The sequence below is a fragment of the Frieseomelitta varia genome, unplaced genomic scaffold (genome assembly GCF_011392965.1).
Source record: "Frieseomelitta varia isolate USP_RPSP 00005682 unplaced genomic scaffold, Fvar_1.2 scaffold_364, whole genome shotgun sequence".
Taxonomy (NCBI): domain Eukaryota; kingdom Metazoa; phylum Arthropoda; class Insecta; order Hymenoptera; family Apidae; genus Frieseomelitta; species Frieseomelitta varia.
In genome coordinates this window covers 17,027-43,022 of record NW_025110106.1, presented here as the reverse complement: position 1 = coordinate 43,022, position 25,996 = coordinate 17,027, and the positions used below count along the sequence as shown (strand labels likewise).

The 25,996-nt window shown below is 39.0% G+C and overlaps 1 protein-coding gene across 1 annotated transcript in view; it reads right to left on the bottom strand.

Annotated features, from left to right (window-relative positions):
• Positions 1 to 25,996, bottom strand: part of LOC122530927 — a gene marked incomplete at its 5' end in the record, with an annotated part of 42,966 nt that continues 16,970 nt past the window's right edge. The window contains 11 exons of the mRNA XM_043658339.1: positions 1 to 4,457; positions 7,263 to 7,392; positions 7,490 to 7,694; positions 8,766 to 8,967; positions 9,145 to 9,741; positions 10,852 to 11,043; positions 12,066 to 12,235; positions 12,465 to 12,629; positions 14,615 to 14,682; positions 16,650 to 16,842; positions 21,687 to 21,842. Coding sequence (XP_043514274.1) covers positions 1,826 to 4,457; positions 7,263 to 7,392; positions 7,490 to 7,694; positions 8,766 to 8,967; positions 9,145 to 9,741; positions 10,852 to 11,043; positions 12,066 to 12,235; positions 12,465 to 12,629; positions 14,615 to 14,682; positions 16,650 to 16,842; positions 21,687 to 21,842 — 4,710 coding nt within the window. The remainder of the gene's footprint in view (positions 4,458 to 7,262; positions 7,393 to 7,489; positions 7,695 to 8,765; positions 8,968 to 9,144; positions 9,742 to 10,851; positions 11,044 to 12,065; positions 12,236 to 12,464; positions 12,630 to 14,614; positions 14,683 to 16,649; positions 16,843 to 21,686; positions 21,843 to 25,996) is intronic.

Below are 25,996 nucleotides of genomic sequence, written 5' to 3'. Positions count from 1 at the left end.
TTGTTCCTTTTAATGTATTTTTTTTTCTTTTTTTTTTTTTGCGCTTTACAACATATTGAACGAGACACCGTGAAGAAGCTAAATGCTGAAGTCGCATGTATGCGTTTAAAGGTAGTCCGCGAATTACAACTTAGCGAGCACGAAGGTACATTGTACAAAATGTTACTTACATCTATTATATTATAAACATATTTACATCGATCAGTCAAATAAATATTCCTTTTAGTCTTTGCGTGTCTAACGATGCTAAATAATTAGCCGATCGAACCCCAACTGTTCGATATTCGTATCTCACTGCGTATGCAAAGAATTCGCGCGAAAGTAAAAGAACAATCATGGTGGCGGCGGTGGTGGTGGTATTGTTGTTGTTGTTGAACAAAATATCTCTACCGTTGTACTCTAGCGTACCATTTTTTTTTTCCTTTTTTTTTTTTTTTTAATTCTTATCGTATTCTGCCTCGATTTCGAACATAGCGTCAAAACTCTTAGCAGACACTACCGTTTAAGCTCTCGCGTAGCTAGAATCGCGTCTAAATTTTGATTCGCCGAGGAATCACAAAGGTACGATCGCATTCACGAAAAATGGACTTTTTTTAACCGACTATGCTTAGTTAGTCATTGGAAAGGACTACCGTTCCATAGAGTTTTCTTTTTCTTTTTTTTTTTCTCTTTTTTTTTCTTTTTTTTTTTATCTCTCTTCGATATGATTTTCCTTTTCGAAACTAATTTTTGCTCTCTTTGAAAACTTGTTATACTCTCGAAGTTTCACAATGTGTTTTTCGTTTCTCTTTTTTTTTTTTTTTTCGTTTTTCTTTTTCACGTGATACGATGTTATAAAATGATAGATTTGGTCGCATCTATAATCTGCTACTTATAATAAATGTGTACGGTACGATGTTTCTGTTATTACCTCTCGTTACATTGTATATCACAGAGTTCAATATATAATTTCTTACGCGTTCCTTTTGCGGCATCGGGCGAAACTTTTGAAAATAATTGTTGCTTATTCTGTTGCTTACTCTCTCTTTCTCTCTTTCTTTCTCTCTCTCTCTCGTTTACAAAATGTTCTTAAGATAAGTATTCCCGACGATTAATCGGTTTTCACGTTACATCCGAACGTTACGATATAATGGATAATCTCTACAAAAAATATTAGAATTTTTAAGTAACTACTATTTACAGCGATAATATATATCATGTGTCGCGTAACTCGCACGCAATCGGTACAACCTAATTTCAGTATTCTGACAGTACAATACAAGTTTGCGTGGCTTTCGATCAACCAGCTCCTGTCGTTCGGTCCCGAGCGAACGGTTGATCATTGTACTATTACAATTCCATCTCGCGCCTTCTCATTTTCGGTCTTTTAAACAAAACAGTATCGTAGAAATATTTGAACAGAATTATTTCGTGCATTCCTCGCAGATTCGCGCGTTTCCATCCGGATGATCGATAGACTAGAATATTTGAAATAGAACCCTATGAACTTCTTTCCACCTGGCTGGCTTTACCTACTTGCCCAATCGAGGTAACACTATTAGCGAAATTTCACAAGTCACGGGCAGTTGAACACTGAACAACAAATATCTTTGCACAGCATCAACAACAAATTGGTAACGATAATAAAAACGAATGAAACTTTCCAAACGAATCTTCTAAATTTAAATCGACTTACATAAAAAATCACGGTTAAAAAGGAAGTGATGCATCTACTTATCATCAGTTAGCGGTTAAAAATCCTCACACCAATCTATCACGCGTGACTTGTCAATTCGCTAGTATCATTACTCGGTAACGTATCGTCGCGCAATAGTGTCCCGATCGTCTATTTTTTAACAGCCGACGTTTCAGTTTTGCCGGCTGCACGCTGCGTTTTATGCACGCTGGCAATCGTCCTCGGCGCGTTGACGTTCTTGTTCGCCTCGAACTTCTGTTGAAGGGAGGCCACGTTGGATTTACTGCTCGCCGCTCTCTGCACCGTGTTCGTTTTCGCCCCCGGATCCTTCGTCTCCGTCTTGGGGCTTGGTTTCGGTTGCGAGGGCTTCGTAGCGGGCTCCTTCGCGGCCAACGACTTGCTCAGGCTCGCGTTGCCAGTCGGTGACTTCTTCTTCTCCGCGAGACTAGTACCTTTGGACGCAATGCTCGTTGGTTTTATCGGGGTGGCGGGCGCCTTGGCGGCGGCGCTGCCTCGCGACAACGTCGGCGTCTTTTGAACGTTCCTCGGCTGGTGGTTCAGCTTCGCGTTGTTTCCTACGACGTCCGGCGACTTTGTACTGATTTGATTGGAATTCGAACAGCTCGACACTAAGTCCGGACTGTTGAACTTCCCCCCGTTATCCTTAGGACTACAAGGCACAGTTTTCAGAGATAATCTATTTACGTTCGCGTGAGAGTTCTGATTCTCTGGGTTGTCGTTGCCACTACTCGCGTCCGAATTCTGCCCGGCCACGTTCTCCACGCTCGCGTTCGATCCCTGCTTCTTTAAACTACTGTCAGAATACTGTTTCGACCTCGACGCGGTCGACTCTGAACCTTGCCTGGTGGCATTCGCGTCTTTCGCTTTGCTCGCGATGTTCGGCGGCGTCTTCGTCCTTCCGAGGGGCGGTTTCGCTGGCTCCTTCCCTTCGTTCGCCCCTTCGGCCCGCTGAGTCGGCCGAACTTTCACCGACAGAACCGGTTTACGAGGCCCAACGTCCTCCGTCGTCGTGGTTTTCATGCCAAGTTCCTTCGATATCTCGTCGTTCAAATTCGCGTTCGTTGCACCGGAAATAGACAGCGACTTGTCGTTAGTAGGCTTGCCCGCGTCGGCGACTTTCTCAGGCTCTTGTCGCGGCACGTTCAACGCGGATGGATTCAGGTAACCGGAGCTGGTCGTCGAACTCGACGAGTTGAACTTGCCGGACGCGGAGTTGGAGTAAATGCTACCACCTGGCGACTTGTAGTGGCTCGAGTTCATGTAAGTGCCGAGGGAACCGTTGTAACCGGGATCCTCGGCGGTGTTCTTCGACGCGGTCTCGTTTCCCTGCGCCTTCCTCGACAACGTGGCCGTCGAGTATATCGAGTCGAAGTTTCGGTTCGATATCTCGGACACGATCTCCGACAGCAGGCCCATCGACTCCAATCCGCCGGAATTGACGGCCGTGGAATCGACGCGTTTCGGTAATTTGTACTCGTTCTCCGTCTGCTGCTTCTCCAGTTCCGTGTTCTTCCTGCTCTTCTCGGGAAGAGTCTCCTCGATGACCGCGTATATATTGTCGTTGGTCGGTGACTCCTCGGTTATCTTTGCCAACGACGACGAGTCCGAGATCAGGTTCATGCAGTCGTCGTACGCGTTCTCCACGACCTTCTGCGGGTTCTTTATCTGCGGTGTCTGATATCCAGGTAGTCCAGGGATCTTTCCGCTTTCGTTGATCTTGTCGGTGGTTGCTGGGACTGGTGGTCCCGGTGGTGGAGCCGTGGGCCTTGTGCTCGCGGGAATGCTGGTGGGTCTCTTGACCGGTGTTGTCTGCCGCATCGAACCGAACGTCTGAATCGCCGGCCTCGGTGTGATCTTGCTGTCCCTCATGGACTGTGCTCGCAGCACCACGTTCCTCCTCTCTGCCTCCGCCACCGGCATCACCGGGATAACCGGCGTGAGGATTTCAATCTCCTTCTGAGGAATGGGATTCGAAATTTCCAGGTTCCTCAAGATCTCCTTGTCAATCACTTTGTTCGCCTTGTGATGGTGGACCCTGGGCAGCGAGTTCGTGTTCTTCTCGTGTTCCCTCTGAGATATTTGCACGCTCGCCTTCAAGATCCCGGAATTCGGCCGGAGCATCGAGGCGATTCTGTTCAAAGTGCTGCCCTTCTCCGGCTTCTTTTCGGTCTCCGGTATCAGCAGATTGGCCAGAGGCGTGCTGCTTGGTCTCTGAGGCTTCTGATGGTCGACAGAGACGGGCGGTGCCGGTGCTGGTCTCGTTGGACCGTCTACGACAGGCTTGCCAACGATTTTTGGAGCCACCAGTTCCACGGAGGTGCACGTGGTCGCAGCCAGTACCGGGCTGCTGATCAGAGGACGAGCTGTACACCCTGGGTTCAACGGAGGCAGAGTCGGCGCAATCGACGACGACACCTCGTTGAAACTGGTCGTGGAGTTGAGCAACGAGCTACGCGCTGGATTACTCTTCGGTAGCGTCTTGATGTTAGTCTTAATAGCTACTGTCGGGATGGTGGGCGGAGGAGGCGCCGGCTTGCTCGGCTCGGGGCTCTTCGGCCGGCTTTTGATCGGTGTTATCGTGAAACCTTTGAAGTGGCCGAACAAATTATTGTTGTAACGCTCGTCGGTGTCCGCTTTCGGCAACAGACTCGCGCACGCTGGATCCTGACTCAGACTAGAATCGATCGTTTCGATGTTACGAGGCAAGGGACTGGAACGATCGATCGTTTTGATGGACAGTCCGTTGTGGCCGCAATCGGTCCTGAAAATTTCAAGCACAATCGTAAGCTGGGGGGAATCCAGGTGTTCAAAGCACACGCCATCCAATCAAACCACAAACCACAAGATTTCTGATCTAACAAGGCCTTTTACTTCCCCTTACACGAATCGTCGCGAAACACAGTGCAATCCACATGCAGCTTTTGCAACAAACGTACAACAGACTCGTCGCGCGACGAAACGCAGCCATTCAGACGCGGAGATTCTCGTTCGAACGCATGCGGTGAACTTGCAGGGAAAGTTAGTCAAAGATTAAAGTGTTAGTAGCAAGCCCTCTGGAGGAAGGAAGATTCTTGATTACATAAGAAACATCTGTAGATTCTGTATGAAACACTACGTTTATTCAATAAACTTGTACAATTGATCCGTTCGGGGTGTGTGAGCAATTTTCGAGAACCACCGGAGGGGGGCGGAACGACAGCATTCTAAGTTGTATTTTCTGCTTTCTTACAGATCACAATCGACGATTGATTTCCCACGGTTAGATATTTTCTCTTTCAATTTGATACTTGATAAATGTCAGACTTTTCTGTACAAATGTTGTGCACGAGTATTTGTACTTTGTGAGTATTAATTTTAGAAGAAAGTCAGAAAGACAACGGGAAAGGGACTCGTCGTGCTTTCCTCGTGTGGTTTTTTTTGTTTTTTTTTTTTTTAATAATTCGAATGATTGCTCGCTAAAATATAATCAAACGTCGAGCTCTGTTCAATCATTAAAATCATCGTATGTTAATACTGACTTTATCGACTCCATTGCAAACAAGACGTTCAATAATCTTAAAATGCAAAAGAAAAAGCCATCGAAAAAGAAACTCACACATGCTCATGCTTGTGTAATAACATTAATTTTCTATGCATGCTCTATATGTCGCGGCTCTCAACTTCCCTTTCGCAACGTGATTTCGCTCGTTTAGGTATTGTCAATTGACTTAAATAACAGTGGCAATTAATTGGCCAGAAATAACGCAAAGTATTGCTTGTTTCACGTTGCCCGAGTCGGTAGAGAGCCGTTCTCGTTCTATTTTATTATCACTCACTTTTTGACAATACTACCACATGACGTAATATGCATACCTTGAATGCACGCAACAGTTTAAAATTATATTAAATGTAAATTGCTTGAGCATGAAATAATGAATGAGGATCAGGAGAAGGACACGATAAGCGCTTATACTTTTCTTGACTTCCCAACTGGTGTGACAATACGAGTAATTGGAAACGACGATGACCTTGTTAGGTTCGAAGATAATGTAAATGTTGAAAAATAGCTGACAAGTTGAAAGTGGAGATATATATATATATAATTAAGACTAAAACTAAAGATATATAATTAAGACGAATAATACTTTTGTATCTTACAAAGAGTAATATATATTTTTCAAATTTTAAACGAGTATGAAAGAAGACTGAATGAAATGACAATTGCGATTGATCGACGAGGCATTAGAAAGGTAGGAAGTCTTGCTCTTATCGTGTTCCTTTCCATAAGTACGAGTGAATAAATAAATCACTTGCACGCGAAATATTCGCTTCGACATCTACGTTACAAATAAAACAAAAATCATCGTCTTTCTGCTAGATTATTTGTAAAAAAATATCATTGGCGTGCTCTGTTTAAAAAAAAAACGTGCACAGCAAACGTGCAAAGACGGGCAGGAGACGTTTACTCAGGAGTTACGCGGTGCCCGGAGATTAAATACATTAAATTCTATCTTCGACAGAGTATTTGTATTATTGCGACCAACGTTATAACAACTTAAAAATCACAGCGTGCTTCTTAAGATCGTTTTGGCAACGACGAACGATACGATTCAATTGAATTAACCGCCACCGCTATTTTCAACCCTGTACGCCATAATGCAAAGGTCATAGCTCTCTCTCTCTCTCTCTCTCTCTCTCTCTCTCTCTCTTTCTCGTGTGAAAATTTTGCTGCGACCTTCGCACTAAAAGAAAAAAAAAAAAAAGACTAACCCATTGAGGGCCAAAGTTGCAAATTTGACGAGTTACTTCGTCAAACGTTTGGCCGCCGATAGGAGGACGCTGTGAAGTGAAGGAGAAACACGACAGAGAAAAGTAAAGACAGTTCCAGCGGGATAAAAGGAAATGGTTTCAAATCTTTGGTTTCAAACTTTGAGCGGGTGCCGGCGGAGGTGGCGGCTTTTTGTTGTAAAAGGGAGCGGGTGCCTTGAAGCACGGCTTGTTATCAGGCACCAATGGGTCACCTGTCCTTGGCGTAACGCCAGTGCTACTGCCACTTCGACTTTCGTTCAGATGCTCGAACTTCACTTCCGTTTTAACCGTCAGCCCTTTCACGTTCTTCGTCGGCTTTTTCTGCATCTGTTGAATACGTTCCGCTATTTTCGTCCCTAATTCCGTCCTAATGGAATTTTTCCTCGCTTGGCCGTCTACGAACGAGGGCTGAGCAGCCTGATCGGAGTCAGAGACGTCGGCTGGTTTCCTACCGGCGACGCTCTGATCCACGTTGCCGAGCAACATCGACTTTCTCATCGCGATGCTGTTGCTGCAGTTAATGGCGTCTGGGTTAGTGGTCGATATCAGATCGGCCTTTGTTATCTGAAGCTTCTCCTTCGCCGGAAGATTGTCGCTGACCGTGAATATTCGATCCGTGTTCCGCGAGCCCTCCCGCCGCGGTGAGAAGAATATGACGAACCTCTCGTAAAAGTTTCTACCGAACTTGTGACCACGAGGATTCGACCTACGAGCACCGCGCGACGCGAACGCATGCGGCTTGCATTTCTCTGTAACGCGGTCGAGATTTGATACGTACGTTGACATCATGTTCTTCTTCCAGTGTTGGCCAGGATTTCTCAAGTACCAGACGCCGAACGAGGACAGCGCGATCATCGGCACGATCCCCAAAAAGATAATGTACAGGGCCATTATGAAGTCGTTTCTCGCTGCAACCAACAGACACGAAGACCAGAGAGAGGGGAAGATTAGTTTTATCAAACTTTAAACTTGCAAGCTCGGTATTGCACGACGAAATTCACTTACCGTTTGGATCCTCCGCGGGCCCGCTGTCCTCGGAGCCACCCACGCCAGGTTGGGTGCAATCAGGTGGCCGGAAGCCGCGATTGCAATGACAATGGCCGAGACTGTTGCACACTCCGTTGCCTCCGCAATTATTGGGACACGCTTTCCCTCCGGATACGGAAGCACGCAAATCGGCCACCGGCATACACTTTTGATTCACGCACATCTAAATAAATCGAGATCAGATGATTTCAATCACGTGACAAATCGCATTGGGAGAAGCTCCTCCAGCGTAGAGTCTTTCAGTGTCCATCACTATCTGAACGCCTTTTGAAATACACAGTGAGTTTCAAGAATATTCACGCTTTGAATGATTGTTATTTCTTGAAACTGCAAGTTTCAGGTATTCTTACGAACGGAGATGTATGCTGGAATATCTAAGCTTTCCAAATGGTATAAACTTTATTATAAAAGAAAAAAAACATTTCAATATAACAAAAATGCGATTTTAAGTTATACATTATAACGAAATTGGCGTCACAATTTCCCACTTATAAAATCAAACTATTTATATATTTAGATAGCCTTGGTGTCATATCTTGTTCGATTACGTTGTTGTCACATTAGTATGCGGTATCGCTTCACCAAAGTCAGACAGTGTAGGAAATGGGGCGAGAAAGTAGTGAAGTTTCAATAACCGAGAGAAAAGTAATATATAAATTGCATATGGGAGGCAAATCTTGCATGTAAATTGCGAATTTAGTTAGTAAGAGTAAATCGACGATACAGTATATGGAGTATAAAAATTTTAAACAAATGGAGACGTTATGAATAAACAACGCAAAGCTTAAACGGCTCGAGAGGAAAAAGCAATTATTAGAGAAGTAAAGAAAAATTCAAGGATAAGTGACCCAAAATTGGCATCAATTGTCTTAAAATACTCTGATAAGCAAGTATCTGCAGAAACTTGCAGAATTTATAATATTTAATATTGCATAATTGTATATATTTTTATATTTCAACTTGTACGGGTACGAATACTCTTGTGACACCAATTTCGTTATAATGTACTTAAAATTGCATTTTTGTTACACTGAAATGTTTCCTTTTATGAATGAAATTCCAGCATACATCTCTCCTTTCATAAGAATACCGTAGCTTGCATTTTAAAGAAACAATTAATCACTCAATGTGTGAAATTGGAGGAGCACTCTTGAGACTCATTGTAACTAATTGCAGTGAGTTAATCTTTCTATTAAACTAGCTTTACTCAAAAATTCCAAAGCTTTCCGGTTACCTTTCCAGGTGCGCACTTGGCACCGTCCGGCGCGAGACCAGGATCTACCTGGTTCAATCCGAGGTCCACGATAGCCGAGCGACAGGCTATGATCTTGCCTCCGTTGTTGATAAACGAATGACTGAGAATCGCCACGGACTCCATACCGAATTCGAGTCTTTCGTTCAGGTGCTTGCAGTGAAGCATTCCGCACAAAAGATTTCTAGAACAGGAAAGGGGCCGAGCTTATTACCTATCGAATTTGTCAATCTGTCACCGTCTCTCTTACTCAAAGTATCCAACTTTCTTTTCGATTTCTAATCTTTCAAAACTCCACAACGACTCTTTTTCTTCTAGGTATCGTCGACAATAGATAAGGAAAACGATCGATGCGTCTTACTCGTCGGTACACTTGACGTAGCTGGACTCGACTCGATTGTAACCGCAATTGCCGTGCTTCGAGCCTTTGTTGTTCATCTCGTAGCATTGGGCGTCGGAGGAGATGCCGGTGGGACCCCACAACAGTTTGCATTGGTCGTTGTGTGTCCTGCACGAGCCCTGGTAGCAAAACGCTTTCCCCATGCTGCACGATTCACCGTCCATCTTGAACACGTCGACCGGGCAATACTCGCTCTGGCCGGTGCAGTACTCCGGCAGGTCGCACTCGTGCTCGGCGGATCTGCACTCGGTGCCCGCTGTTTTCGGCCGGCAGGTTTTCAGATCGCAACACTCGCCGGTGGCGCAGCTCGCGTTGCTATGCAGCATGCAGGTGGTCACGTTGCAGCAGGGATTGTCGCAGTTCTCCTTCAGGCCGCAGTCGCACTGCTCGCCGGGTTCCACGAACCCGTTACCGCAGATCGGGCTGTCGAACAGCTTCTGCGGTTTGTTTCTCAAACAGTAATCCATGCCGTGCTCGAACGCCAGTGCCAGATGCTCCAGGGAGCAAGTGGACCAGTGAGTCGGTCCCAGCGAACCGCTCGACGATGCCATGATACATCTGTAATCAGATGCAATCGAGCGTGTTTAAACCCCGGCCCTGTTCGGCTCTAGCGAAAATGACGGTGATCGTAATGACGCCATCCTGCGCGAATGCAGATCAACGGCACTGGTTTCACAGACCGCAGACGAGAAGGCCGTGGGATCGCGATGATTATATATGTTTGACGATTAATACCTATTGCGCATATTTTTCTCAGTTTCGTAAGTGTATTTAAGTGAAACAAATAACATATAAATATTAGACAATAAATTGCTTTTACGGACGACGGGGTACACGCTTCTAGGATTCGATTGCCAGAGAACGACCAACTGGCTGAAATTTATAGAAGTCACCTTTTGTTTCATCTCTCTCCGCACTCGTTGCTCGTAAACACACGCCATTGCCGGACGAAATTAAAGACTTTTATTTCGAACAAAAGCAAATGATGCATTTATTACTTCTCAACAATTTCTATCCAGTGATATCATGCCGACGGGCTCGGAAAAGAAAGGGACGAATCGTTGTGCACGGTTTTGGTCACTCGTTACGGTCCGCAATGCCAGCGCAACTGGTTAAACTGCAGCATATTTTCTTCTTTCTCTTTTTCGTCTACGATAACTGTCAGAGTTCTTTTGCTTTTTGCGATTCGTTGCTTACAGCCTTAGGGAAGCCAACGCGAGCCAATCGATTTTAGTTTAAAACTAAACTACATCTTTGAAACTGTATCTCGAAAAACTGTATCTCTGAAAAAATTAAACATCTTTGAAAAGCTGTATCTTTGATGATTTGTGTATTCGAAATCTCGAAATTTTGGGAAGAAATTCGATACGTTTACAGTTGATCGGTACCACAAATCGAAATTTAGAATTTGCCCCTTCTTTTCCTTGCAATAAATAATGTAATTGTCAGCAACAAAGCAATTCTTCGTCTACGAGTGAAATTCACACACGATGAAACGAACGTTCGTGTGCGGCTACGTGCACAATATCCGTCCGGTTTTAATGAGTTAAGAAACGAGCGAGCCGAGCGGAGATAACAGCTGGTAATTCCTAAAATGGTAGCTTCCTCGATAACAGAAGCGTATCGCGTTCGAACGTGCCGTTCTAACAAATAGCGAGACAAACTTACTTTTCCTCCGGGCACTCGCAATCAGCCGAGTCGTGCTCCATGCCGAAATTGTGACCCATTTCATGAGCCACAGTGGCTGCTACTAATCCTACGACATTCGAGTGATCCATTGAGACACCACCGGAGAATTCATACGTACATATTGGTCCCTTAAGTGCTTTACCAACCACGCCTCCCTCGAATGTGATTCGGCTACAAGTATTTGATATTTTTTTTTTTTATATTTTCATTAACATATCGTAGGAAATACTGGCCAAAAGTTGGGGTACATTCTTGCTATATTTGCATTTGTTGGTTTGATATTTCGCTGTGGCTCGATTCATACTTTTTTTTACTGTACTATGCAATAACAGATATATTATGCATATATAGCGCGTGTGCGTGTTTTATTACAGTTACTATAATACTATAATATTAATATAATATTGTACTATAATATAATATTTTACTATAATATTATAGTACAGTTACTATAATACTATAATATTAATATAATATTGTAGTTAATATAATATAGTATTAATATAATATAGTAATATTAATATAATATTGTACTATAATATAATATGATATAATATAATATAATACAATATAATATTATGCTATATTATTATATTATACTATAGTACAATGTTATACTATAATATAATATAATACAATATTGTACTATAATATAATATGATATAATATAATATAATATAATACAATATAATATTATGCTATAGTACAATGTTATACTATATATTATAATATTATACTATTATGTTATACTATAATATAATATAATACTATACATTAATATAACGCTATATTATAATATACATATAGATTACACTATATTTTATATATATATATATATTATATAATATTACTATATATATATATATATATATGTATACTATGATACATTACTATAACATATATTATAGCACATGTATATACGCACATTTATTATAGTACATTCACAAAATACCAAAATATTCTAGGCAAGGAAACTACGATTATGCAATAAGTGTTATACTGTATATATTATACATATTATAAATACATATTAATATTAGAAGATTAATTTATTTCACACACACAAAACATGTACCCAAACTTTTTGTGTGTATGTATATATATATATATATATATATATTATATTTCATTTTATATTTTTGAAGGCAACTTTGGAAGAACATCGTTAACAGACATTTTCGTTTCTGACTTACGTCAACAGCTGGGCGTTATCGTTCGGCATGTCCTGGACTAGCTTCTCCCTCCTGTACCGAAGGAAATTCGAGAGGGTGGTGTCCCCATTTGAAGACAGCGTTATTTCATCCACGTCAGACCAAACTTGCACCCCGACTAACGCGATGAATATGTTCAGTGGCATGTACAACTGAAACATAACAGATGAATCTTCGTTCGTGGATACGACGTGTATTATTTTAGGGAGGATGGGACGTTATCGTTTAGAAGTTAGAAATTTGAAGGGTATCGTTCCAGTTTGATGTCGAATTTCGCCAATGTCGTGTTTCATTCACGAAGAGGGGACGTTTCGTCAGAAACAATCAGGCGTTTGGAGATATTTTTGTACAACGACGTTCGAAGGACGTGTGCATACTAACTGCATTAATAATGTTAGCGATATCCTTGCAGTGTTGATACACCTTGTCCATGTTCTCGTCGAGAGCGATGTATTCGTTCTTATCGATCACGAGGACCAACTCCACGTATCGGGAATGCCTGTTCGCGTTGTAGGGCCCTCGAATCGCTTCAGCCGCTCTTTTGTGCTAGAAGAAAAGGTTCAATTTGAATATTCCCAACGACAATACGACTATTTAGTCCTCGCTGTAAGTCTAGCTTTCATCTTCAACGTTCCAAGAATGTTTTCAGCGTAAAATTATTTATTATTGACGAACAATCTTTGCTTGTTTTTCTCGAGCTCGATTTAAGAAATGATAGAAAAATTGACAATTTTGTTTGAAGTAAACTTTAGATAAAGTAAGTAAAACACAGGAGGGTTTTCACGTAGTTTTTCACGTATGAAGTATGCGATGAAGCACTTCATACGATTCTTCCTTCTCTTTTTTTCTTTTTAATTAGACACGTGAGTTTTTTACTTGTAATTCCTGATATCTTCAACTCGAGAGATTTACTTTTTCAAGTAAGTATACTTCATTCTTGGTGAGTCAAAGATGAAAAAACGAATAGAGTTGAGAAGAAGGAATAGAATTGTTTTATTACAGCCTTCGTTTCCGAGAAAATCGAATTTGAAAATTTGACTTTACGACATCTGAATGTTCTGTGCGCAGAAATAAGTGAAAAATGTGCAAAATGAAATTTTTTTTCATTTTCAAGAAAACAGGCTTTGTCATACCGTATAGTTGATGAATCTTCAAACTCGATTCTCTAAAAAACGAAACATTTTACACAAAAGTTCCATTTTAAGTTTTTCATTCATTTTCGCACGTAGAATAACACCTGTCAATTATTCTTTTCTGTCACGACTGGAATTAGTTAAATTTAATTATACTCGATAAATCTTCAAATTCGACTTTCTTGAAAACGAAGGCTTAAATGAAAAAAATTTTATTTTCTTTTTGATTCATTTTTTTTTCAAGTAGCATTACCTCCTACTAATTAGAAATACACATGTGAATGAAAAAAATTTTATTCTTTCTTATCGATCCATTTCTTTTCTTTTTTTCTCAAGTAGCATCACCTACTACTAATTACAAATACACATGTGAATGAAAAAAATTTTATTCTTTCTTATCGATCCATTTCTTTCCTTTTTTTTTCAAGTAGCATCACCTCCTACTAATTACAAACACACATATGAATAAAAAAAATTTTATTCTTTCTTTTTTTTTCAAGTAGCATCACATCCTACTAATTACAAACACACATGTGAATGAAAAAAATTTTATTCTTTCTTTTCGATTCATTTCTTTTTCTTATTTTCTCAAGTAGCATCACCTCCTACTAATTACAAACACACATGTGAATGAAAAAAATTTTATTCTTTCTTATCGATCCATTTCTTTTCTTTTTTTTTCAAGTAGCATCACCTCCTACTAATTACAAACACACATGTGAATGAAAAAAATTTTATTCTTTCTTTTCGATTCATTTCTTTTCTTTTTTTTTTCAAGTAGCATCATCTCCTACTAATTAGAAACACACATGTGAATGAAAAAAATTTTATTCTTTCTTTTCGATTCATTTCTTTTTCTTTTTTTCTCAAGTAGCATCACCTCCTACTAATTACAAACACACATGTGAATGAAAAAAATTTTATTCTTTCTTTTCTTTTTTTTTTCAAGTAGCATCACCTTCTACTAGTTACAAACACATATGTGAATGAAAAAAATTTTCTTTTCTTTTCGATTCATTTCTTTTTCTTATTTTCTCAAGTAGCATCACCTCCTACTAATTACAAACACACATGTGTATGAAAAAAATTTTATTCTTTCTTATCGATCCATTTCTTTTCTTTTTTTTTCAAGTAGCATCACCTCCTACTAATTACAAACACACATATGAATAAAAAAAATTTTATTCTTTCTTTTCGATCCATTTCTTTTCTTTTTTTTCAAGTAGCATCACCTCCTACTAATTACAAACACACATGTGAATGAAAAAAATTTTATTCTTTCTTTTCTTTTTTTTTTCAAGTAGCATCGCCTTCTACTAGTTACAAACACACATGTGTGTTTGTTGGTGTCTTTCGATAAGCGATAGGAATACGTTTCAGACGACGCATGCATCTTACCCTCGTGGCTCTGTTGACGATGCCGCGGTGTTCGTGGCCGAGAACATGGTGCGGCGTTCCATCGTAACCTGTATCGAACAAAAAACCAAGATCATCGTCTCGGCCGGATTCCCGGTAAAGTTAAGGACAAAGAGCGGAGCGAGGCGGCAGAATCTCGCTCCCACATTCGTTAGGGCCGTTAAGGAAAGACCAGTCTCAGCGAGACAGGTCCTCCAAGCCAGGTAAGGAGCGCGTGCGCTGCAACGTACCAGGGTAACGCGGGTTCTAGGATCGAACTGGCCTCTCATCATCCACGGGACTTTTCTATCATCTACAGCTAAGAAAGGACAAGAATGAAAAGACAGGGCTGGACACGGACGATATTCGAGACACGTTTGTGAAATATTTTCGAAAATACTTCCAGGATCTTGTCACTGACTAATGATACAGGACACGTCGCGCAAGTAACACGAAACTCTGTTTCATACGAACTTGTCGTGGCGTGAAAATTTATTCTCTTCACTTTTAATCGTTTCACGTAACAAGAATTTCTGTTAGTTTCGATTATCAAATTTAAGTAACTCGTAGGAGTTGTGATTTAATCGCTGAAATTGTGAAAAATTTATATGTTTATAATTAGAAATAATATTATAAATAATAATATAAAATAATTAATAAAAATAATAATATAATTATAAAAAATAATATAAAATAATTAATAAATAATTATTAAAAATAATAATACAAAATAATTAATAAAAAAAATAATATAATTATAAAAAATAATATAAAATAATTAATAAATAATTAATAAAAATAATAATACAAAATAATTAATAAAAAAATAATAATAATATAATTATAAAAAATAATTGTAAATAATTATAATAAAAAATAATTATATACTTATGATCAAAAATTTTTATATTCATAATAAAATTTCGTTAGAATGAAAGCAGTAGAATTTTGCTCATCCGAATCTACTGGGGGAGCGAAGATTTAAGGGGTCAGGATAGTTTGAAATTTTCAGAAAGTCAATGTTTTTTTTTGTTTTTGTTTTAAATAGTAGTTTGAAGTACTTTAGAAATAAGATGCAAAAGATCCTAGTCTTTAAAACGACTTATTATTGATATAATAATAAATCCGCGGATACGGGATAATTGAATTTGTATTACCGTTTACAACTTTAAGCAGTATTGTAAAGTGTAAATCGTGTGAGTCAAATATTACTTTCGGTGAATCGAATATTAGGGAACTCGGATTCGATTTAGTTGCGAATTGTAAGCACCGTGAGCCGCGATATATAAGTAAAAAAAGTAAGTAAAGGATAGACATGAAAAATGACGTTCTGAAACTTTCAACGCGTTTTTCTCGAAACTAGGTTTTCAGAAACGGTGTGCAAGATACCAACCGATTACCGTGAAACTTGGTACGTATCTTTAGTGTAACATTTACTAAGGATTGACGATCGAACATTTTTTAACAATTTCGAAAAACATAAACAAAAAAACGTAGAAATTTTTGGCACAAATTCGACACGTCGAAAACAAATAGCTGCTATTTTCATAATTTTCACAAAAATGAAGATGTTGGATCGTCAATCCCTAGAGAATATCATTTACTTTTGAAATTTTCTTGCCTTTTCGTTGCAAAACTAATCCTGTTTGGCTGGAATCATGCACACCGACAGGCAATGTAAAAAAAAGTTACGTGAAAGGACGCCGTTGAAAAGTTAAACAAGAGCCCTCTTTTTTTCTTATTTTAATGTTGCCTTTTATAGTTCAGAATGTGTTAAAATAAATCATCAATGAAACATGTACTTTTTCATTAGCCCTTCAAAGCCTATCTGTAATTTTTAGCCCCCCCTCAATACAACCAAAGTTCACCAAAGTGAGCAGCAGCTGGCGCAAGCGAAAGTTGAATGAATCGAGCATAAATGGAAATAATATCGTCGCGACGAGTGGAATTGTGAACGGCATAAAAAAAAGAACACCGAGATTTTCATCCATTTTACGTTCGTTCTTCTTCAGAAAAAGAATGTACGATCGACAGTTACCGCAAGTGTGATTGGCAACAAGATCACTGTGCTTGTAGACGTAATGCTCCGAGTCCAAGGACTGCCCTTCGTCCGGGTGGATGTGGTGAAGGTTCTCGCCGTCGAAGACGACGCCGCGTAGCCCCCTGCACGTGGACAACGCCACCCAAGATCCAGGAACATCGCGAACGCTGCCCTGATAGTGGCAAAGTTCCTGCAAAATGTCATCCAACGGTTATAAAAATATCATCGTTAGGATATTGGATACGTTTTGGAGGCGTTTTGTTGACGTATCCAACTATGGCTGCCGAGTTTCAACTTTCACAGCCGTTGTTTTTTTCAAATGGACGATCGACTCGGCGAGAAGGCCTTTCGCGAATGCAAATGCGAGCGCAGACAGAACTGCTTATTGGCGGAAGGCGGGGGGAGGAAACGAAGCAGAAAGGGATGGGAAAGATCACGCTAGGCTGTTACATTTTAGCGATACAGGAAATAAAGGGGCGAGAAAGTTCGAACTGCCACTCGCTATCTAAGAAGGTCCCGGATTCTCGGACGTGTAATGTTCAGCCGTGCATCCGACCGGTACAAATATAGTTGGCCCAGATTTCCCATTGGACCAGCCATTCTCTCTCTTTCTCTCTCTCTTTCTCTTTCGCGTCTCTGCTTTTCGAAAGCGGAAAGAATCCGCGTGATTCCAAGTGCCAACGTCATCGCGAGCGTACATACCGCGAGCAGAGAGAGAGAGAGAGAGAGAGATTTATCGGTCGATTATCGCCGGATGATTTTCTCTCGGCGATTCTCTTTCACGCGCGCACGTAGACACGTGGTTGGAAAGGCGGAATTTACCATAAAAGCGAAATTTCCACCGGGTGGAAAACCGTAATTCGACGAAAGTTTCTTTTTGCAACGCGAGAGGGGAGACGCGGAGGAACGAGACAAGAACAAAGGGCAATAATTACTGGCGTTCCGAGTGCGAAACCTCTGAAGAGCGTTCTAACTAGTTGGATTCGCAGAATTTCCCCTATTTAAACGACCGAAATTAGCTCGTCCGTTTGGTCGCGACTGCAAGAGCAAATAAAGTGAACGGTGAAAGAGACAGACAGACAGAGAGAGAGAGAGAGAGAGAGAGAGAGGGGGGGGGGGCGAGGAATGGCAACTGGACGTGCCAATTCATTTATTCAATTGCATAAAATGTGAAACCAGCGAAAACACAGCGCGGCAACAAACTCACCGCGATATTCACGTCCTACCGATGTTTCGTGCTTGTCCATTAATCGTAAATAACGCGACACGGTTAGAAAGAAAAAAAAACAAAGAGAGAGAGAGAGAGAGAGAGAGAGAGAGAGAGAGAGAGAGAGAGAGAGAGAGAGAAGGAAATTTATATCAATGCCAGGTGTTTGAATCGTTAAAAAAAATGGTCGACAGCCATTTTTCTTCCTTTCCACGCGTCGTTATATCGAGAGAAGGCCGTTATTTTCCTCGCGTGATTCACGAGGTGAACGCGATCCTAACGGGTCTCGCAGAATTACGGCTCTCCTTGAAATGAACGAATAGGGAACTCATCTCGAGAGAAAGAGAGAGAGAGAGAGAGAACGTTTCTTTTCCTTCCTACAACGATTTTTAACAACGCGCTGTTCCTCAAGCGAAAATTTTCGCGGTAACTCAAGAGGCAACGTTCTCATATGGGTATCCCAGCTAACGAAAGTATCATTGAAAAACTGTTACCGCGATGCAAAACGTAGTTTCGCGACAGTTTCAGTCACTAGTAAATGTTAGCTTCTCTCAAATTCGCATTTTCTGAAAATGGCTGACGAAATGTTTTCAGTTCCAGTTCATCGATTTCCTCCGAAATACTTTCCGCGGTGTTGACAACACGACTATCAATAACAATCGTTGAGCCGATCGTTAATAATAATATTTTCAGCTCCGGAAACGCGAAACAAATCGACTCGAAATTAAACTTTAACCTCTTGCGCTAGTAACTGTTTCGCGGACCATAACGAGTGACCAAACCGTATAGAATAATTCGTCTCCTTTTTGAATTCATCGGTATATCGCTGGATAGAAATTACTATGAAGCAATAAATTTATTATTTATTTTGCCTGGATTGTATTTCAGTATACTTGAAACTGAGAAAACACGAAACAAATCGACTTGAAATTAAACTTTAACCTTTTGCGTTAGTAACTGGTTCGCGGACCATAACGAGTGACCAAACCGTATAGAATAATTCGTCTCCTTTTTGAATTCATCGGTATATCGCCGGATAGAAATTACTATGAAGCAATAAATTTATTATTTATTTTGCCTGGGTTGTATTTCAGTATACTTAAAACTGAGAAAACATGAAACAAATCGACTTGAAATTAAACTTTAACCCTCTTGCGCTAGTAAATGGTTCGCGGACCATAACGAGTGACCAAACCGTATAGAATAATTCGTCTCCTTTTTGAATTCATCGGTATATCGCTGGATAGAAATTACTATGAAGCAATAAATTTATTATTTATTTTGCCTGGATTGTATTTCAGTATACTTGAAACTGAGAAAACACGAAACAAATCGACTTGAAATTAAACTTTAACCTTTTGCGTTAGTAACTGGTTCGCGGACCATAACGAGTGACCAAACCGTATAGAATAATTCGTCTCCTTTTTGAATTCATCGGTATATCGCCGGATAGAAATTACTATGAAGCAATAAATTTATTATTTATTTTGCCTGGGTTGTATTTCAGTATACTTGAAACTGAGAAAACACGAAACAAATCGACTCGAAATTAAACTTTAACCCTCTTGCGCTAGTAAATGGTTCGCGGACCATAACGAGTGACCAAACCGTATAGAATAATTCGTCTCCTTTTTGAATTCATCGGCATATCGCTGGATAGAAATTACTAAGAAGTAATGAATTTATTATTTGTAACTTAAAACTGAATAAATATTGCAATTTTGGGCCAAATATTCTCGACGTGCGTTGTCCGAGCGCAAGAGGTTAAAGCGTGATATATAGAATGACGAAGAATTCGGATCGATCGATTTGGAAAGTAATTGTCTTCTCATTTTTAAAATAAATTCCTTTCCGTCAGATGCCAAAAATATGCGTTTGCAACTTTTCCTTTTACAGAAAGTCAATTACCAACAATCAGTTTACGTATTCGTCGCGTTTAAGACGTAAAACTGAGAGCGCTGCGTCAGAGTCTCTTCCAAAGAGCTGAGGAAGAAAGTACACGAGTCTCGTTCTCAGAAGAAAAAAAATCCCGAAATAAACGCCCAAAGTGGTAGTGTAAACTGTAGCCTGAGAAGGCGTTTCGTTGCCAAAGTCGGCTATGGTTAAATAAAGGTAAAGCGTGACCAACGTTTGGGTTGCGCCACGGTTATGCCGCGCCACGCTGGCTCGTCAACGTTATTCAAGAGTGATCGATACTCTCGAAACGTCCGTGACCGTTTATACTCTATACCAGAGCGTCCTGTTGGACAGCAGTGAGTCACTGTTATCGATTTCAACGTTCTCTGCACCTGTGCACTTGGCCGTCGAATTTCGTTTCTAGCAACGATGTTCCTCGAGAAAATTTCACGTACACAATAATATCCGCTCTTAATATCGTGTCTGTAGAAAGTCTCCAAAGCTTTTCAAGCCGATTCAAGTCGCGTCGAAGAGATCTGATTAATCGCTTCCAGTTTCCATCGAGCAGAAACTAGTTTCTACAGCCCTGACCCTCGACTTGCAACTCGCAATCCCCAGAGGAGGTTTTTCGCGTCGCGATTACTTTTAGCTGGAAATTCCCTTTATCCCGATATCGTCATATCGTTGTCACATCGGATAAAAATATTGAAAATTTTCAACTTTTTTTAATAGCGATCAAATTATTTCTTTCAGACATCATTGCGTTGTTGCATCAGATGACAATAGATCACCTGCGATATTTTGTTAAAATTTTTTTCACGCGGAAGGTTGCGCCTGGCAACTGATTGCGGACCATAACGAGTGACCAGACCGTATACAATAATTCTTTCTCTCTGAACTCTCGTCGGTACGATGTCACTGGATAGAAATTATTGAGAAGTGATAAACTTATCGTTTGTTTCGCCTGGGTTACAGTTAAATATACTTAACACTGAGAAAATGTTGCAATTTTGGGACAAAAAATTCTCGACGTGCGTGGCACGTCACTCCAGCGCAAGAGGTTAATTATCATAAAAATGAATGGTCGTGGATTTTAATTAAAATTCGTTTAGCGCTGGTTTATCTTCGTACGATTTCATTTCTCTCGCGTTAAAGAAAAATAAATTATTTCGCTTTATTTATTGAAAATGCATTCTTCAAAATGTGCGGGAGAGAAATCGCAGGTTACTTGGCTATTATAATTCGGGAAATATTATTGTACAATATATATAATTTTTGACCGCCGAATAAAGAAATTTTACTTTTTCAACTTCAATCCTATATTACATAGATACATGCACATATGTACATGCTCTGTCACATATATCAAAAAAATGTTCTCGGTTTTACTGTTATTAACAGACTGCGAATTTTCTTGCAGATTCACATTTTTATGAATAAAATTTGGGAGAAAGAAGATAGACAGAAAATTGTCTTTTCTATTAACTATTATACAGAGAATTGCAATTTGGACATTTTATATTCTTTTGCATGTTACATGCATTCCATTTTGTACCTTCAAATTTCTTATAAATGCATAAAACTCCGCACTAATTATAAAATATGCAGACAATCGTATACGTATAACAATATTTATTTGTGCAACTGTCCTCGACTGTGTAAATTCAGAGCACATGCGTCAAATTAACGATGCGTGATTCACGATGCAGAGCAAATTGAAAAGAACACGAGACAAAGGAAAGAAACGCAAATTATTCATATCTGCCATTATTGAACTTCGCCATCATAATAAAATTCACCTCCAATTTCATTAAGAAAAAAAAAAAAAAAAAAAGAAAAAAAATCAGGAATATTAACTTTCTCCGATCTCAATTCGGTGATCAGAAAGCGTGTTACTGCAGGAAAACTACAAAAGGTAAAATTGTACTTACGACTTTCGCGGGTGTGTGGACCTTGTACGTGCCTTGGTGCTGATGACGCTGCTGATACCCGACTGGAATTAGATCAGCGTTCAATCTCAGGTCCAGGACACGCTTCACGCCGTCTAGCTCGAATCCCACTGTCAGTACGTCAGCGTGTTCGACGTCCTGGAAGCAGAAGAAAAAGGCAAGGTTAATCTCTTGCTACGTACGTCGAGAATTTTTTGTCGAAACCAAAATTGCAGTTTTTGCTCAGTTTTAAATATACTGTTTCAAAATTTCAATATTTCCTCAGTTTTAAGTATACTGTGTTCGAAAATTGCAATTTTTGCTCAGTTTTAACTATATTGTCCCAAAATTGCAATATTTTCTTAGTTTTAAGTTTATTGTTCCAAAATTGCAATGCTTCCTCAGTTTTAAATATACTGTTTCAAAATTGCAACATTTCCTCAGTTTGAAGTATACTGTCCCAAAATTTCAATATTTCCTCAATTTTAACCATATTGTCCCAAAATTGCAATATTTTCTTAGTTTTAAGTACATTGTCTCAAAATTGCAATATTTCTTTAGTTTTAAGTATATTGTTCCAAAATTGCAATTTTTGTTTAGTTTTAAGTATACTGTCCCAAAATTGCAATATTTCCTCAGTTTAAAGTATACTGTCCCAAAGTAGCAATATTTCTTCAGTTTCAAGTATACTGTTCCAAAATTGCAATATTTCTTTAGTTTTAAGTATACTGTCCCAAAATTGCAATATTTCCTCAGTTTAAAGTATACTGTCCCAAAATAGCAATATTTCTTCAGTTTTAAGTATACTGTCCCAAAATTGCAATATTTCCTCAGTTTAAAGTATACTGTCCCAAAATAGCAATATTTCTTCAGTTTTAAGTATACTGTCCCAAAATTGCAATATTTCCTCAGTTTAAAGTATACTGTCCCAAAATAGCAATATTTCTTCAGTTTTAAGTATACTGTTCCAAAATTGCAATTTTTGTTTAGTTTTAAATATATTGTCCCAAAATTGCAATATTTCCTCAATTTTAACTATATTGTCCCAAAATTGCAATATTTTCTTAGTTTTAACTATATTGTCCCAAAATTGCAATATTTTCTTAGTTTTAAGTATACTGTCCGAAAATTGCAATATTTCCTCAGTTCGAAGTATAACCCAGGCAAAACGAATGATAAATTTATTACTTCTCAATAATTTCTATCCAGTGACATCGTACCAACGAGTTCGAAAAGAAAGCGGCGTATTATTGCATACGGTTCGGTCACTCGTTATGGTCCGCAATCAGTTGTGGAGCGCAAGAGGTTAAAAGTTAGCGGGGAATGTCGCAGCAGAGGCATGGTGGTTTTCCTGTCGCGTAACTGCGCGTTTCCGCGCGAACGCCCGATAAAACTTCCTCGAATCGGTATCCGAATGCATTATAATCGTTCCGAAGCTCGGCATTATGCACCTGTTGCGCGGCGCAACCGTCGAGCGCCGACGTCGGGATCAAGATAAAAGAAGAAACACGTCGCGATCCGCGTGGAAATCGAATCCGACGGGGGAAACCGAGCCAACGTGCCAATTAGCTTCGATTTCTGACCAGTTTACCTAACCTGAAAATACCCTCCCCCTCCCTCCCTCTGTTAACGATCCTTAGATTCAACGATCCGACAATAAAACGCTGTTGCTTGGGCGTTCCGCGTGCCAGTTTGCTCTACGAGAAGATTTTCTATATAAACCTGTACACAGCGAAGGGCATGATTGCCACTTGTAACGACAAATCCTCTGTGCATTATTTCTTTGTTGGTATTAACATCGAGACGTATTAAAAAAAAAGAGATTTTTTTTTGAATTTTTTTGAATTTTTCTTTTAGCAGATGATTGGTATACTATGGTGTGTAAATATTTGAAAATTATTCTGAATTAATGCAGATTTATGAAAAATAGAATTTATGAGGGGCGAATCTTTTTAATTTAATTGTGTCATGTAGAATTGTTAATATCAATGTCGATTAGGATAACATATGTATAAGTGACAATTGAAGATAGCTGAACATTAATTGAGACATCTTTTGTTAGTTAAATGATTCTTTGAGTATATTTTTAAGTAGTTGTTAGTTATTTAGTTAAGTGATTTTGTAAATATACTTTTAAGTATATTAAGTATATTATGTGTACATTAGTATGTTAAGTACATTAAGTTAAGTGATTTTTTTAAATATATTTTTAATATATATTAATAAATATATACTTTTATTTAATATATTAATTAAATAATAATTACAATATTAAATATATTAAATATACTATAATTATTATTTAATATAAAGTTAATATTTTTATTATTTAATATAAAGTCAATATTTTTATTAATATATTAATAAGTATGTATTTTTAAGTACATTAAGTTATGATTTCTTAAGCATATTCGTTCATTGTTTTTTTTTTTTTTTTTAAGTTAAACTTCGAAAAGTTTATACAAACTTTACGACAGCGTTAGCTATTTATTAACAATGGAATATGGAATTTAAGCGACACAAGTATATTTGCATCAAACTAAATTCAACTTCACCTCAGAGTACGACGCAGGAAATGAATACTAAAAATATGTTCATTGAACGTTAACTGTGAAAAACGGGACAAAAATATCAACTTTTCGATATAGAATTGCACCAGCTGCTCAATTATTTATTCACCACAGTGTGATTAAAGCCTTTCATACCGGGAATTAACGAGCAGGGGATAAAAATACGCGCGCGGAATGGAATTTCCAGATTCCCCTATTTTGATATTAAATTTCATTTATTCAAACACAGAAGTCAAAAAATACCGCCAGGCTGTTTCAATATCTGTTATAAAATTACCATGCTTTTTAACTGTTTACTCCGTTATCATACAAATGAGATTAAAAATTCATCAAGCATGCCTGGGCTTCCTACGTGATTCCGGATTGAACTGGAATTATTAATAGGAGATTATTACGCGCGTGAATGATAAAACGTGGAGTGAAATCTTTTTTCTTTTTCGCGAGCGAAATTAAATTCAAATATTTATCAAGCGATGTGTACAGCAATTGTTATAATTTCAAGCTTAGATATCCAAACTTCGTTCATTCGAAAGATACTTATTCAACGGATCTCTTCTAACGATTTATTTTATTCTACGCCATGTCTTTTCACGTGCTCGCATACTCTGCAGATTTTACTGAAATAACAAGATTATTGGAAGTCACATGGTTCTAACGTAATTCAATTCCCATCGAAACTCTTTTTATTCCTTACACATATATATCTCTTTGTCATTTAAACTTTATGGTTTATCGGAATTTTCCATCTTCTGACTGCATTGCGTCTGATCAAAAGAAAATTTTGCACGCGCTTTCGAATCTCGGACGATATTTTAGTGAATATTGATTGAATATCAGATATATTCACGAGCTTCAAACGTCGGATTTTATCCTCGTCTTTTGTTTTTTTTTTTTTTTTTTGCCTTTCGCGCAATTTTTTCACGGTCGATTCTCGGTCGGAGGTTAGCCGGAAAGTCGACCCCTTAAAAATTTATATTCCCTGCAGAGCGACGGGACTCAAAAAGTCCGGCTGGACAGGGCAGACGAAAATGAATTTACGAATCTTGTTTGCACCTTCCCTCGCTCGAATCCATCGCATGTTTAATTCATAGGAAATGCGTCCCAGCGCCGGCAGCGTTTCGAGTTTCTCACTGAACAGGAAATATCTGATGCCTGCTATCTTCGTATCCAAGAAACGTCGCTACGGTGACGTTCTACGGTAGGTGAAACGGAAGTAGTTAACATTGTATAAGGAAACCGAGGGATCGAAAATGTGTCGAACCAGAGAATCGAACAAGGGAGTACCGTCTTGATGTGCTTTGTGCAACCAATGGTGCCCATACCATGAGGTGTATCAAATGAGACAAAAAAAACTTAAATATATACGTCTAATATTGTAATAATTTCCACCTGTCTGTCTTTTCATTTGCCTTTGTAATGAATTTTTAAAATTGTAAAGGGAACTTTATGAACACCCTAGTATATTTAGCTATGTACGTAATTCTAATCGCGAGCTGGTAAAAATTCCACGAAGTAATACATATACATACGTATCTGATACTGTGAGATTCAGAAACAGCTATTTCTTAAGTATTCTATCATACTTCATTGTATTTAAAAATGTAACACACTTAATCACAAATTTAGATAAAAGTAGACAGTTAATATAGTTTCCTTGCCAAAAAAAAAAAATGACTAATATTTTTTTCCCTATTTTAACCTTTGTTTAGGCTATTTCATTCTATCACACTTCATTGTATTTAA